Below are 16970 nucleotides of genomic sequence, written 5' to 3' on the forward strand. Positions count from 1 at the left end.
ATCAAACTAATTGTTGAACTGATAACTGGTCATGGGCGAATCAGGAAACATTTACAACGGATGGGCTTATATGATGGTGAACCGATCTGTAGGCACTGTGATAGGTCAGAAGAGACAGCCGATCACCTACTCTTTGATTGTAACGAGATCTCTGATGCTAGAATGATAACTCTTGGGAATCTGGCTAGAGGAAGATATCTTCTCGAGGATGAACTTATTGGGAAGCTACAGGCATTCATTGGACGCCTTAACTTGTAAGGTCAACAAGAAAACAATTGTCTGGGGTGAGCAATAATTCAATTACGGATGAGTGCTTAAAAGTCTCGACCTGCCCCTGTAAGATAGGATAAGATAAAAGCTGATTGTTACCCTCCCCAGAATCCATGGGCTTGTCCCCCAAAAAGGAGGAGTGGGATTCTCCGCTTGAGCAGGTACCCACCTGGGGTAATGATTCTGTTTGTTTACGTTCAGCCATGACAAGAAAAACAAAATGTTATCAGTTTAGCAGCCGAACCGTGACCCACTCACTATGCCTGCTAATGCCCAAGACTGGACCCTTTCGGGGTTGGATCCCTCGTCTCCAGCTGAGTCCTGTCACAGCTGCACACATACCTGTAACAGTTTGCGGTTGCGTTAACTATCTGGGCCTTGGCCGGATGGTTGATTGTCACCTCCGCCCAAGGTCAGTACTAGAGCAGCCGCTCCCCTACCCTAGGGCTGTCTAGTCACGACACAGCCAGCGCTAGATCCGCTGCCTTTAGCGAGTGCAGAGACACCCCTAGCAGGCTGTGCATTTTTCTTTTTTTATTTTTTTTTTAGGGAGAGGTGGGAAAATGCATTTATGCACACAGGTGGCTAGCCTGTAGTGTGGGACTCCAACGGGCTTAAGGCCCAGAGACTACCCACTAAAAACCTCCTCTACTCTTCGGACACTAGCCTGGGAACACTTGTCGCACTTCATCAGAACTAGGCAGAGTTTGCCTACGCCCGAGGGGCTTACGCCGTGTCTAGCCGTTTATTTCTTATAAAATCTAGACTGTGATCCGATCTAGATCGTTGTTTTTAGCTTGAAGGACATTCCGGACAAAGTGCAACCAGCAGTCCCAGTTGTCCTCACCCTTCAGCAAGGTCTCACAAATTGATTCAATCGACAGCACCCCAAGATGTTGAATGGCCTCCTGGCGAAGCATATCCCATCGTGGACAGTGGAAAAAAGTGTGTTCCGCGTCGTCGGGAATGCATGGGCAGTAAATGCAGTCAGGTGAATTTGTTTTGGCCATCAAGTGCAGGTACGACTGAAAATAGCCGTGACCTGACAAGAACTGCGTGAGGTAATAGTCAACCTCACCGTGCCGCCGTTCCACCTACGGTTGGACCTGTCTGATGAGTCTGGCAGTCCAACGTCTTCGAGTCTCCCTTTCCCAGCTTTCTTGCAATTCCCCAGGTTATTGTAATTTCCATCTATAGAACTCCTTATGAAAATAATTTAAAACAATTTTTAGATAAGCTAGAATCTCTCCTTTGTAAACTGCAAAAGTATATAAAAACACATCAGATATACATAGCAGCAGACTTCAACATAGATATTTTACCAAATTCACACTCACCTAATAATAGAACAAAGTTTTTAGACTTAATTAATATGTATGGCTTGAATATAAACTTCTGTTCACCAACCAGAATAACACATGACACAAGTACCTGCATTGACAATATTTTAACCAATGATGTTCTGAGACCAGAAGTAAAGAGGTCCAAAATGAATCTTGAATTAGGTTTTTCGGACCATAGGGCACTTTTTATTGAAATTCCAAGAAATAAATTGTTGGATGAAAAGACAGGTTGCAAAAGAAGGTTGTTTTCACAAACAAATAAGGCTTTATTTTATAAATGTATTTCAGAAATTAACTGGAACTTATCACTTGTAAAATACGCTCAGACAAATGTTGATAGTTTCATGCATGACTTTTTAGTTAGTTTTGACCATTGTTTTCCACTAAGGTTTTTCTAAAAAAAATTACAAAAAGACAAATTTAAAAAAAGCTGGGTAACCAAAGGAATTAAAGTATCTAGAAACAAAAAAAGACAATTGAGTATTATTGCCAAAACTAACCAGGACATTAATTTTCAAAAGTATTACCGAAACTACAGGAAAATATTTAAAGCTGTTTGTGATAAAGCTAAGAAATTGTTTAACTGTAAGATAATATCGAGCGCTGATAACAAAAGTAAAGCGGTGTGGAGTGTTGTGAAGTCTGAGCTTGGAGTATTAAATGCCAAAAATGTAGACTTCCCGGATGTGTATGTAGAAGATCAACAGGTAAAAAATGGTCAAACCATTGCTAACCTCTTTAATGAAAAATTTGCTAATGTGTCCAAAGATAATAATTTTAACTCCTGTATCCATACAGCAACTGAGTTAACAAATAAAATTTATATTAATTCAGATATAAATTTTCAATTCAGAGATATAACAGTGTCAGATGTTAAAAAAACTATTAAAAAATTAAAAAACAAAAAATCTGTTGGATGGGATGAGATTCCTATCGAAATAGTTAAGAATGTAACTAATTTTATTGCACAACCACTTTGTCTGATAATTAATCAATGCTTTGATGAAGGAATTTTTCCACATCAACTGAAAAATGCAGAACTAAAACCACTGTATAAAAAAGGTTCACCGGGAAATCCTGAAAACTATCGTCCCGTATCCATTTTACCATGTTTATCAAAGGTTTTTGAAAAACTTGCATACAACCAAATTTATTCATATTTTGAAAATAATTTCTTATTCACAGAAAAACAATTTGGGTTTAGATCTGGAAGAAACACAACAGTGGCTGTCTCAGAGTTCATAAATCAAGTATCGGCTGGCCTGGATGGATCGCAGAGTACTGCGGCGATGTTCTGTGATCTATCCAAGGCGTTTGATTGTGTGGATTATGACGTTTTAATGAGTAAACTTCGACATTATTCATTTTCTGGCATGGCTTTGTCTTGGATTGATTCTTATTTAACTAACAGGAAACAAAGAACATCAGTTATAAAAAATGGCAAAAAGTTTATCTCGAATTGGCACAAAGTTAAATATGGTGTCCCACAAGGTTCGATATTGGGTCCTTTACTATTTTTAATTTTTGTGAATGATGTACCTCAAAATGTATCTTCTAGCCTCATATTATATGCAGATGACACTATACATCCATAGTTAAAGCAAAAGATATACCCAATCTAAAATTATAACTCAACCGCTCACTCATAGATTTGTCCAGTTGGTTTACAGTAAATGGGCTTCAACTCAATAGTTCTAAAACACAGGTTATATTATTTCAAACAATCCAAAATAGAGAGAATCAAAATTTTGAATTACGCTACCAAAGCGATACTTTACCATTCGTTGAAGATACAGAGTTCTTAGGCTTAATTATTGATAAAAATTTAACCTGGAAACCACACATAGACATGATAGTAAAGAGGCTGAATACAGCCTGTTCTCAAATGTATGTTTTAAGGAATATAATTGATCTGAAAACTAAACTTACTGCATATTATGCAATGTTTTATTCCATCATGCAGTATGGAATTGAACTATGGGGCTCAACTTCATATGCCGACACAGTTTTTAAAAAACAAAAGAAGTATTTAAGAATCCTATCTTTTGCATCAAAAAGAGCATCATTTAAACCTATTTTAAAAAAATACGACATATTAACAATGCCTTCTCTATATATATTTAAAATGATGGTTTCTTTAAAAAGTAACTACCAATCATATGACAACAATCAATTCATCCATCAATATCCTACTCGTTTTAAAAATAATTTGAAATATCCAAGACATCGCCTCTGTCTGTATGAAAGATCACCATTTTATATGAGTCTCAGGCTTTACAACAGTCTACCTACCAAATTCAGACAAATTACCTGTATATCAAAATTCAAAAGCGAGTTTAGAATGTATCTCTTACAAAAACAGTTTGAATCTGTCTCTGAATATTTAAATAACAGTTAAACATTTTTCTATTACATTTATTTAATTTATAGGAATGAATTGTAAATCTAGTTTTAATAATGGACAATGTCACCTGTTTCATCAGCATTGCTGAAAAACTTGAAATATATTGTGACAATAAAGGAATATTTTATTTCATTTCATTTCATTTCATTTCTTGCCACATCTGAAAAGTGCGGGAGCGCTCTTCCGTTCTTGCAGCGTCCTTTCCGATGTAGCCTTGTCTCTGGTAGATTGCCTTCCTCTCCGCTGCCAAGAGTTTGACAGGGATAACTCCAGCAATCACCAAAACGGCCGGTTCGGACAGCGTACGGTACGCAGAAGCGACCCTGAGTGCCGCCTAACGCTGCACTCGTGCGAACCTCGACCTGTACGCCTCCTTGTTAAGCGCGTCTGCCCACACCTCAGAGCCGTAGAGAAGCACGGACTGGACTGCAGACATCAATAGTCTTCTACGGCTGGACTGGGGACCACCGACATTGGCCATAAGCCTACTAAGAGCAGCAACACTCCTAGCAGCCTTGTCCGCCGTACGGAAGATCTGGTCCCTCCAGCTCAACTTGTTGTCCACCATGACACCGAGGTACTTGGCGGTTCGCGTGGTTTGAACAACTACGTTCCCAACTCGTAGCGGAACGATGGTTTCAATCCGTTTTTTCGTGAGGATGACGATCTCTGTCTTGCTCAGAGCGAGTGTCAGACCATGATCAGTCATCCAGGCATTTACAACGCGCATGACTTGGTTCAGTTTCAGTTGGGCTAGCTCAACGTTGCGTGCAGCAATGAGGGCTGCAACGCGTACCCAACTAAAACGGTCTCCTCTGGCATCTCAGATCTCAGAAGGCTGTCGTAGGCAGCGTTCCACAAATCTGGGCCGAGTATCGAACCTTGCGCGGCACCGGAAGTAACATCCATCGTCCGCGAACAATCTTTAGTTTCGAAATTAAGAGTTCTGCAGCGCAGGTAGTCCTCGATGAGCCTCAACAGATATGCTGGTACGCGGAAGCTGTTCCTCAACGCGCTCAACATATCGACCCATCTCGCCGAGTTAAAAGCATTCTTGACATCTAGCGTAACAAGAAGCACGATACGGCGAGAGTAATGATTGAAGCTCTCGGCACGCTCTACCGCTCTGTGCACCTCGGATATCGCGTCGATTGTTGACCGACCCTTTCTGAAGCCTTACTGACGAGGAGACAAATCTCCGGCAGCTTCCACGGCAGACGTCAGTTGGCAGCGGATCAGTTTCTCGAAAAGTTTTCCGGCCGCATCCAACATACAGAGGGGTCTGTAAGACGACGGCATATTCGGGTCACCTTTCCCCTTGCTGATTAACACAAGCCTAGCCCTTTTCCAAGGAGTTGGGAAAACCCCTTCGCACAGGCATGTGTTGTAGATTCTCAGCAGTAAGAGGGGGTTAACTGAGAATACCTTCTTGAGAGCCTCACTGGGAATACCATCAGGACCAGGTGCCTTTCTATTTTTCAGGGAGAGGACAGATGATTCCAGTTCTTTAATGCTAAAGAGTGGAATGTCCCCTAGCAGGCTGTGCATAGCACAGCCTGCGATGCTAATAATATGAGCCCCCTCTTACTGCTGAGAATGTACAACACATGCCTGTGCGATGCTAATAATATGACGATATGTTTCTTTCACTCACATTATCTCAGTAAAATATAGATCCTTTACGAGCAGTGACTCGACTCGCTGTGAGGAAAGATTTTTTCACTTCTTACCATTTTTGTATGTTTGTTTCAAGGATCTATCGTATCTTTATGCTAATAATATGACGATATGTTTCTTTCACTCACATTATCTCAGTAAAGTATAGATCCTTTACGAGCAATGACTCGACTCGCTGTGAGGCAAGATTTGTTCACTCCTTACCATTTTTGTATGTTTTTTTTAAGGATCTATCGTATCTTTATTTTTTTTTCACTGTACAAAGAGTTTCCAATACAGTATTGCACTGCAAAAGAAAGCCTCTCAAGAAGATAGGTAGGCTTAAGAAGGGCCTTATTCATCATGCAGAGATATAGCGCTGTATATATTTTTAGATTTAAAACAATGTAATTGTATTGTTATCATCAATTGAGATGGGGTAGCCACTAGACGTATCTTAACCCAAATACAAGTGAGGAATGGAGTGAGATGCTTTATTACTGACTAAGACCAGCTGTTTGTAAAGCCATGACCATTTATTATAAAGCTTATTGATCAAGGACAGCTGACTCAGTTTCCAACGATGAAAAAACTTTTTCTCAGGATGGAAAGGGCAAGCTTTTGATTGCCGAACGAACACTATAAACACTTAGCAATTACTACTATGGAGAGAATCACCTAAAATTTAAACTATACAAAGGGAAGACAAAACTTTTATTCTTTTGCCTGCTTCAACATTAACAGCCTAGGGATTAATAATGAGGCTTGATAATCCAAGAAAACTACAATGGAAAAATACAGGACAGGTCAATAAGAAACTAAGCTTGATAACAGTATGCTCTATTTAATGAAACAATACAAAACATGACAAATTACATGTCATCTTAACGTAATGAACTACAATACAAGTTCAATAAAAAATCTATGACATTCAAATCATACTAAAGAGAAACTAAGAATCAAAGATCATTTTTTTTATTTAATCTTTTTTATGATCTTTGTTAGAACATTGATTTTATCTCTCAAGCTGAATCAGAGCTTAATAATTGTAAACTTTTTAACAGTAATATATCAAAAACCATGTCAAAAACCGTGAAACACTAACGCTCACCGACGTTTCGGCCTCGACACAGAGTGCCCAGGGCGACTTGACTCCCCACAGATGAAAAATGAAGTCTCAACAACCCTTGATTTTCATCTTTGCGGAGTCAAGTCGCCTTGAAGATGGCACTCTGTATCGAGGCCAAAATGTCGGTGAGTGTTAGTGTTTCATCGTCTTTGACTTTGTTGTCACCAGAAGACCACGATTGTACTCTAAGTAAGGAATCTTTTAAAAATTGAATTTAAACTTATGATTTTGTAACATAATAGATTATATTGTATAGACCTCATTATGAAAATTTACAAATACCCTACTCTACAGTTCATAACACCTGTACAAGATCATTTACAGCACACTAATGATCTTCCTACATGAAATTTACAAATAATGATCCAACACATTTAAAATTTCTCAATGATTTGAGAATAGTACTATGAAATTAAAAGTAATCAATAATGGAGTGTGTTTGTGAAGCAATACATTTTCTTAATCAGTTTGCCTACTTCATGTCAAATACTGAACTTTATTTAATCAATGTTTGTGTCATTATTTTTCATGCTAAAAATTATTAGTCTCTTATCGATAGATTAACAAATTCAAGAAAAATGTAAAAACATTATTATTAAGAAAACTTGTTACTCAATTATTGAATTTTGAAATTAATAAAGTAAATTACGTTGTTAGCTTTATTTAGATGTAATATTGTTAGAAGGCTAATTTATCTACTTATTTTTATCAGCCAATTTACCCCATAGAAAAGTAGCTATTACCGTAGGTGGCACAGTAAGATCTAGGTTTGGGACCGATTTACTTTTCCATTTTTATGTCCCCAGAGGTATATATATGTTTATATATATATATATGTGTTTGTGTGTGTGTGTGTGTGTGTGTGTGTGTGTGTGTGTGTGTGTGTGTGTGTGTGTGTGTGTCCGTGAATACGATAACTCAAGTAATTTTTAGCCGATTTTCATGACTTGACTTCAAACTTGAATGAGTTCGCAAAGCCGCATAATCAGACCATGGGTTTTTCCCATTTTCGACCCTCAAAACAAAACATTTCCCTACTTCTAAAAAATGATGAAGAGCTTAAAAAACAAATAATTTAGTATATTAAAGTGTTTTTGAACGGTTATTAGTAATGGAGAAAATTAAAAAACTGTAAATTTAAAATTCCTGTTTTATTCTTATGGAGAGCAAGTAAACTGTTATAGTTTGCTTGTTTAAGTAATCAAATATGGAAAATTTGTTTATTACACCTTATACTATTAAAATTTGGTAAAAAAAACTCTTTTTACCTTCCCCATACCAGCAAACCTAAGTACCCATAAAATCTGGTGTTATTTAAACTAGCTGTTACCCACAGGCTTCACCCCGTTTGACTTCATAAGTACTGTATTAATAAAACTATTGATTGGTAAAGTCATAGACAAAAATAATTAAATAGGTTAAGCTGAAATAAACAAAGCAGAATACAATAGAAACTAATAATCACACCTGATTTTAATAAGGTAATAAATTGAAAGAATAACCATAGATAAATCATACTCCCTTAGTAGATTTGTCATCCTTATGGACCAGCTGAAGCCAATTTTATTGTTGGTTTTGTACGTCCAACTGTAGAGGTTATGTTTTGTTTACAATTTGTTTCTTGTTATTTCAGTCGTTTAAAATCTCATTTAACCAAATAAAACGATTTAATCATAAACAATAACTGGTCTCCTACTTATATAACCAAATAGTAAAGCACAAATCATGAAAATAACCCTAAAATAATAGAAACAAAATGTTGTCTACCCCAGCGATCAGTGTGGACGTACATGAACTAGACACAAAAAACAAGCTTCAAAATTTACAATGGGATGAGGAGTCTACTTGTGTTGCTTAGTCTATGGAATAACATACAAATAAGTACAGCTGAGGTATTTTTAACATTAGGTGTATCGAAAGTTCCCTTTGGAAAGCAATTACGACCTTAAAGGGTAATTTATGAAATAATGGATAGTTTTGCGCAAGGTTTCTCGTCATGCCAAACATTTTAAGTATATGGTTTATGGGGATGTGACTAGTAGTTTTCTAAAAAGTTCATGGGTACTTTGGGCTTTATATATGGATAAGAGATAAAATATGTCTTTTTATGGAGATATTTTAGTATGAATCCAATAGACAAATTGAAATTTGCTTAAACTGAATGTTTGCTGCGGCGGGGGTATTTCTTAGAAATAATATCTGATACCATTCATAGTACGTACATATTACGAATAAATAAATACAGTATTTGATTTTAACAGTTTCTTTCATAGACAGACAATGAAGAGGTACTATAGACCTTTAATGTAGCTTTACTGTGGCATTGAGATTAACATCATCTATAGTTAAGACAGATATTTTGTTGCTTTATATTATAAATAACAATTAATAGCGTGTTTGAACGAGTTTTTATTTTAAATAAGCTAATTTTTTGACAACATTATAATCGATAGATAATAATAGACAATAGATAGTTTATATACAATTAAATATTTGAACAACCATTAAAGCACACACTCCAATATGTTTTCCTTATTTATACCCACCATCGAGGTGCTTATAACCAGATTTTGATTAGTGGTTATATCTAGTCTAGTTATTTTTGGAACCATAGAAAAGGACAATAACTATTCTGATCTTTACTTGAAAATGTAATTGAACTGAATAAATAAATTGTAATATAATAAAATGTATCTATAGTTTTATAAATTAGTTAAAATATTATTATGTATCAAATATATTATTCACAATATCTAAAATACAATAATTAACCATTCTGAACATGAAAAATTAAAATAGCTCGAAAAAAATCCGTAAAAATAAAAGTTAGTTTAATTTTTTCGCTATACATATTAATTATTTTTCAACCGAAATGGTTAGGTGTAGTATACATAGAGGGCATAGGCATGATTGGCACCATGGGGTAAGCTGCCAATGCTGGTGGTGGGGAGTAGAAATTGGATCCTGAACTGTGAAGTGCCGACGATACAGATGATCTCTTGCCGACCATTTCTGTCATCTTATCTGCTTTCACTCTTCTCAAATGCATCAACTTGCGATGAGTAGAAAACTGTTCTAGAAATCCTTCAACAAATAGGGTGCCGTCCAGAAGCTTTGAGGCTAATGCCTGTAAAAGTAAATTACTGAGAGTTAGATAACATGTAAGCGTAAGTATATATATTGAATAAAATTACTATTTTGTTGTTTGAGGAATTATTGCATTACCAATAATAATTTTTTTTTTTTTTTTTAAGAGTAAAAAACTATTATTTAAGATGTTTCTTGCTGGAGTTTTGTTTGAACCACCATCAAACAAGTTGAAGCAGACAAGTCCTTTGTGCTCACCTACATAACACACTGAGGTTGCTACGACGACGTTTCCTAATACATCATACATCATGCAAACTGTCATACAAACTATCCTTACGACCAACTTCAGACTCTCTCTACCTCAAATGCTCATTTTATACTTCCAAACACTATAATATGTTCACGTTAGTGAACTGGAGATGAATTTCAATTGCGGTTGAATCCTTAGACCACAGAAATCGAATAACAAAATGTGATTCATACAGGGCGGGAGTGTTGATTTTCATTAACACATTATTTCGGCCAATGAAGACTAACTGTTGTATTGGAGGCTAGAACAGTAGGTCTAAACAATGAAGTAAAGATTACAGTGTTGGTGTCAGATTTGAACTGGTAACTTGGCCGTGAAGGGAACTAGTTGCAGATCATAATTGATCGACAGCCGGTGTACATCCTAATCCACTAAAACTTTCCAACCCTATCTAAATTGTTACAGTGGAACCTCGATAAGAAGACCCTCGATAACAAGTCGCTCTTGATAACAAGTGTATTTTTCAAATCCCCTTGAATTTATTTTACCTCTAAACACATATTATTGCAAACCTCAATAAGAAGTCAACCTTGATAACCAGACTAATTTTATAATCACCATGAGAGTCTTCTTATATAGGTTCTACTATTTATAAATTCTTTTTTTGTTGTTTGAGTTGTGAGTACAGTAAACTCCTCGACTATCCGAGCACTGCAGTGCCATGGTTATCTGAGCTATCGGGTTAGTCAAGGTTGTTTCAACAGCTTAATTTTTTGTTGGACAAATAATAACGTTATAAAGTACCTATGTTTCTGTTAAAAGTAACACAAAAATAGCGATTAATTTGCGATGTGTTAATCGGGAGCGTAATGTAATGTGTTTTGTTTAGGTCTATTCTAAGAAAGCCTGATTAAAATTCTCTATACTACACAATGGACACACAACCACTGTTCTGGCATTGCCTTTGGTCACTAGAACTGTATCTATCACCTTGCCAAGGGGTCATGTTGATAAACAAATTTAAAACCTGTTGCATTCATTTTACAATTTTAATGACAAAATCAACCAATTTATATTTTGGAGTGTTCTTATTTGTGATGAGAGAAACATATGTATCTAATAAGTTATAAATATACTAATATTAATGTATGGTGGTATGAAATGTAAAAAAAACACCTACCTCAGATTCCTCTTCCATTTCAGAAGCGGCAGTTTGTAAAAGTGCCAAAGTTGTTTCTAGGCTTTGGTTTGATCCTTTTTGAGCTGAAAATAACACAATGCCACATTAACCCTCCGAGTGTCCCTTGTTTTTGCCTTAATGTCTGCCTATTTTTTGCTCATTTGCAAGGTTTTATTAAAACGGATCTGAGAAGCTTGAAAACAATGTTAATTATACTGTTCTATATACCATTTTGTTTGGAAAATCATGGACTTCAATATTATACATAAAACATAAGGAACATTTGTTTCAAAAAATTTTTTTAGGTAAATAAGAATATTTTGGAAAATTTTGAAAAAAAAAAATTAGTTTGCGCTCAATGAAATTGTATAAATTATAGGCCTATAAATATTTGAAAATAGCCACTTTGTTCTAAATTTTATGAGGATTACAAATATATAATAATATAAGGAAGTAGATTTGCAAATAAATAAGTTATGGGCAAAAAACAGATTTCGGTACATAACGTTTAGCTAAGAATGCATAGCCTAACCATAGCTAGGAATCTGGCTGATAATTTACATCAATATCACTACCTACTTCTTCAGGATCATCAACCAGCCCTTCAAAATCACTTAAATCTTCTTATAATGCACCACGTATATCACTACTTTTGATTTTTAACACTAAAACAATGATAAACGTAATAAAACACATCAGTCATCGGTGCGAGGTTAACCAAGCTGTTTACAAATACGCACGTCAGCTGTCTGCTACAATATTTTCGGAACTAAAATGAAAAGCGCTTAGAGACAGACCTCCGGAGAAAGCTCTGAATCTGCAAAATAAAATGATACCTAACTCGATCCAGTTCAATCTGATTTTGTCAGTCATAGAGCCTTCGCCGTAAACAGTGTTTGTGAGTCGATGCATCGACACAAAACACTACACAAAAGTGTGTTATGTGTCGACGCATCGACAAATAACACTCGGAGGGTTAAAGATTTATATTTCAAAGCAAATTTCCAATAATGATGTTCAGAAAAACTTCAACTATCAAAGGACCAGATCTATCAGGCTGCAGGTAATGTGTAGTCTGGAATTTGTAATATTAGATCTATATGACCCTGAAACATGAGGGTAAAATGTAGTTCAAGACTGATGAGTGTGAATCAACCTTCATCCATTAAAGGCCCAAAGATCAAGGACAGCTGGATTAAATTAAATGCCTTTCTTCGTTCCCATAAAAAACAAGTTTGAATCATTAATTTGGAAAATTGTATTTCTAATGTTTTACAGAGACAATTCCACTCATGAAAAGGATTTATCAACTTACAAAGCTCTTTAGATTTAGCTTCTATTCTGTTGAACAGCTGCTCTCCCTCCTCACTAAGCTGTTGAATTTCTTGCTTTGTCTTTTTCAGATGCGGCTCTTTTGACAGGTTAAACTCAGCCAAGGAGCGATTGCTTGCCAATACCATTTCTTTTTCAGTTTCTATTTCCTTAAACTGAAACAGATTAGGTACATGTTTTACATTAGAACTGACACACAACCTAGAATGAATTTTAATTTAATAAGTAAATTATTCAAACTTCATCTTTCTATAAAGAGCCATCCTTTTGTCTAAGGACCAAAATTATTGACAGCAAGTTTAAACGATATAGGCTAATAGAATAGATTTTCTTGTAGTACCTAAATGAATAATTACTGTGCGCTTTCCTACTTTAGCGTATACGCAGGGTGGCGGATAGGATGATCTGCTTGTCAGTCTTCCCAAGTAGGTCTTAGGGACCCGCTGATCAAAAGTAGGTGCAGACTTGCATTCATATTGGGGGTTGAGCATGGGGCCAACTACCATATCTTGTAAAAACCCAGTTACGATGCATCAAGAACTAGCCTCGGACTGGACTGGATGCGATGGAAAATGACCCAAGCTATGCCTAAAGGACTTGAGATTCGGCACATGAAACATAAGGACCCTGGCAATACCGGGAGCAGTGGATATTTTAAATGACGAGTTGGAAAAGTACAAAATGGGCGTTTTGGACCTACAAGAGGTTTTTTGGCCTCTATGTGGCAAATTAAACACTGAAAGCAGTACAATTTATTATAGTGGTAGAGAGGATGGAAGAAATGAAGCAGGAGTGGGTGTGGCAATAAAGAACAGTCATTTAGAATCCCTGATGAGCTTCGAGGCTGTGAATAAAAGATTGTGTATGATTAGATTATGAAGTAAATTTAGGAACGTGTCCAGGGGTAGCTCCAGGAATATTTTTTGGGTAGGCCTGACAGGATCAAGAAAAAGTTTGATCGGGGAATGAGAGGTTTGAAGGGTTTCCCTGCAAAAAGAGGGAAAATCAAATATGTTGTATCAGATAAAGCAGAGAGCACTGAGAACTCTATGAAGACCAAGATATATTAGCTATTGTTGAGAGCCGCAGATTGAGGTAGACAGGACAAAGAGAGAAGAGAAGTAAACAGTCTCCTGAAGTTAGCAACGGTACCAATGAACAACCACGAGGGACCCAACCTCTAGGAAGACCTAAGCTACGGTGCGGTGGCCAAGCTAGGAAAGACCTTCAGCAGATGGGGACATCAATAACCAAGCAGCAGACAGGCAACAGTGAAGGCAATATGTTGGGCAAGGCCAAAAACCTTCTTTGGTTTTCTAAATGACCAAGGAGGTAAGGTAAGGTAAAGGAATAATTAAATTATTTTATAGGTAGGAGGCAATTTACCCTTAATCATGGGTGGTTTTAATACAACAAAAAGTCACTCATTGTAGTATTACTTCAGTAGTCCCTTTAGCAAATAATTAATTACATAGACTGGCTAACACATAGCATATAACACTGGCAAAACTCTTAAAATATTAAAGGGATATAGGCCTACCGGTAACAAATAAAAAAAACCAATGCAGTTAGCTTTTTGCTATCCCAAACCTTGCTATGTTGTTAGCAAGGAAAGATTTTACCATGCTTAATTACCACAATGTATTGTTGAAGTTACTCAATTTTTTTTTTATATTTAAAACTGGGTAGACTGTGTTGTGATACACTATTATAAAAAATAACCATAAAACATATAGCCTATACAATTTAAGCTTAACTGATGGATGTGACTCGGATTTTTGCGAAGGCGAGTGGCTCATTCGATTGTAACAGTTCTTTTATGGAATAAAATACAAAGGGCTTACTGAGTAGGCTCTGGCAAAGTTAAAATTTAGGCTGAATTGCTTCGGGACTAGGGCACGGATACTTGTCAGTAGAATATTGAACAGTTTGATGGCAAGCAAAGGATACGAATTAAGAGCGTGACTAAGCCGGCAGTGAGGTATATCGAGGTCACAAGCTCTATGAGCCCTGCAAGTTGTGCTGCACATGTTTCTGGTTGAGAAGTATGTTAAGTTATCTATCCAAAGGACTAGAGTGATGATTATGATTACATACTGGCTGTACACTGAAAAAATGCCAAGTTCTTCGAAAATAGGCCGGCAGTGGTTAGGCCACAGGATGTCATAGTACCTTAATGGTTAAAGAAGCTAGAAGCTATAAAACCTTTAACACTTAAAATTACCCTGATAAATAATAACCAATGGTTCATATTAAAAACATATTAAAAACAAATAAATTTACCTCTTTAACATCCTTTACCATACTTTCAAACTTGTCTTCGTCATTCAAATAAGCTCTTAATTCATCAACATCGAGATGAGATAATAACCCAAAAGCAGATGAGAAGTTTGGTTTTGGATGTTTGTTTTCTTGATACATTTTATTCCAGTCACTTCCGAAGGACATTTTAAATATGAATTTAAACTTTCTAGCACGCACAATAAAAGTTAAAAAGAATCTATTTATGGGCACAAATAAAATGTTATCCTAAAATTAACCTCGAAATATTATGACAGTGCAGTGACAGTTGGGTGTCGTGTCTACGAACGAAAACGAAAACAGAAACAGACAATCTACCTACAATCTACAATACAAACTACGACGAAACGGCAAGAATAACAACTTCAGACAGAACCTTCTTCTGTTAACTAAAACTGATTCAAGCCATTGATTATGTACACCGAAGTTCTTCACATTTACAAATATTTCTTTTGTTTTGTCATCAAAGCTGGCAACATCAACTGAATGATTCAAAACCAAAATTAACAATATAATTTAATAACATTCTTGAGACAAGCATTAATCAATGCGTACAAATTTCCTAGTTTAAAAAGGATGAACTATGTCTTTATAGTGTAGAACTTATAAAGGCTATCTTTTCAAAGGATAATGAGATGAGTTACTCATCTCATACTGCTCTAATACTGCTCTTCATGACTTATCTTTTGCCGGCTACACCACGCACGCTACTGTAACAGTATGTAGTATTATACTTGTCCAATTTTGTTTAATGTTTAGTGTTTTCGTGTGTTTAACGACTCTTCCCAGTTATGAAGAGGATTTGTGTGTTTGGAATGTGTTTTAACTATGGTAACAGCTTGAAAATGAACCTTTAGGTTCAAAACCTGGGTCGCTGACCTAAATCTAGGATCACTAACAGTACTACAGGTATTTAACCTTTTTATTACTAAAACCTTTATTCAAATCATCAACAAGGTTATTGAGGTTGGTGGAATAAAAACAACAAGGGTAGGAAAGCGGAAGCAAGGGATAGATCGACCCTTGAAAGTTATTCTGAAGATTTAATTATTGAACTAAGTTACCTTAAGCCTTTGTTCTTGCTTAACAAAAAAGGGCTGTTCTTGATTGCAAGAACAAAGGCTTGAGGTAACTTAGTTCAAATAATTAAATATTCTAATTCTTGCCACTATGAAAATGCATAAAATATTCTGAAGAGTCCAGCTGACGTACAGTTGTTATTAAACAATATCTTGCCTAATCCGATAGACGAGCTAGACCAATGTTTCTCTTCAGTGAAGATCTCTAAATATAGGACACTCCGGGAACTATGTGATACTTCAAATCCTTGAAAACTGACATTCAAAGAAGAGAGGCAAATGGTGAAAAAGAGCTTAAAATTAAACATCGTAATGACATCCCTCTTATATAGTACAGGACCAAAAAAACTAATAAAGTCATACGGATCCCAATCAAATTAAAAAATTATTTTCAAAACGTCAACTGCATTAGAAGCAAATTACCTCAACTGTTTAGATCCATTTCTAAAATTTCTATGTCATAATTGTACTGGTTGAGACCAACATGAATTCATATATTGCTGACTCAGAGCTGGGATTCACAAATTCTTCAATCTTTCGGTATGATAGGTCCGAGCAATCGATCAAGAAGGGTGATGGAGTTTTGGTGGCTGTGAGAAATACCATATCAAGTTATGAAATACAAACCTCTAGCTATCCCCAGTGTTGAATGTGTTTTTTTGACGTGCAAAGTATCTTGTACGTCCATTATATATTGTGGGTGCTGTCTACATACCTGCAAATCAGCCAACTTCACCTTATTCTGATCACTGCCTTGTAGATTAAATAATTGTTGGCTTTTGTTCAAATGCTGATAAAATTGTGCTCATGGATTACTTCAACCTACCAAATATAGATTGGGCAACCTCCTCGTCTATCCAATCAACGGGCAGCATTTAAGTTGGTTTCCGATATGGCGGCAACAAATTACAACCTTGACCAGTTTAATATAGTGAG

General features: G+C 36.2%; 2 protein-coding genes across 2 annotated transcripts; both read right to left on the reverse strand.

Moving 5' to 3' along the window:
- Positions 1 to 4351: 4351 nt before the first annotated feature.
- Positions 4352 to 4726, reverse strand: LOC128982350 (uncharacterized). The gene has a single exon (XM_054401313.1). It carries the CDS (start codon positions 4724 to 4726, stop codon positions 4352 to 4354), a length of 375 nt encoding a protein of 124 aa, XP_054257288.1.
- A 1786-nt stretch (positions 4727 to 6512) lies between these two features.
- On the reverse strand, positions 6513 to 15260 carry LOC128982353 (vacuolar protein sorting-associated protein 37C-like). Its single transcript, XM_054401316.1, has 4 exons — positions 14938 to 15260; positions 12638 to 12809; positions 11323 to 11405; positions 6513 to 9929 (listed from the first exon to the last, which is right to left on the reverse strand). Exons 1-4 carry the CDS (start codon positions 15100 to 15102, stop codon positions 9666 to 9668), a joined length of 684 nt encoding a protein of 227 aa, XP_054257291.1. The 5' UTR covers positions 15103 to 15260; the 3' UTR covers positions 6513 to 9665.
- Positions 15261 to 16970: the final 1710 nt, after the last annotated feature.

Source organism: Macrosteles quadrilineatus, unplaced genomic scaffold, assembly GCF_028750875.1.
Source record: "Macrosteles quadrilineatus isolate MER2022 unplaced genomic scaffold, UCM_ALF_1.0 Scaffold_212__1_contigs__length_174584, whole genome shotgun sequence".
In the NCBI taxonomy this organism is placed as follows: domain Eukaryota; kingdom Metazoa; phylum Arthropoda; class Insecta; order Hemiptera; family Cicadellidae; genus Macrosteles; species Macrosteles quadrilineatus.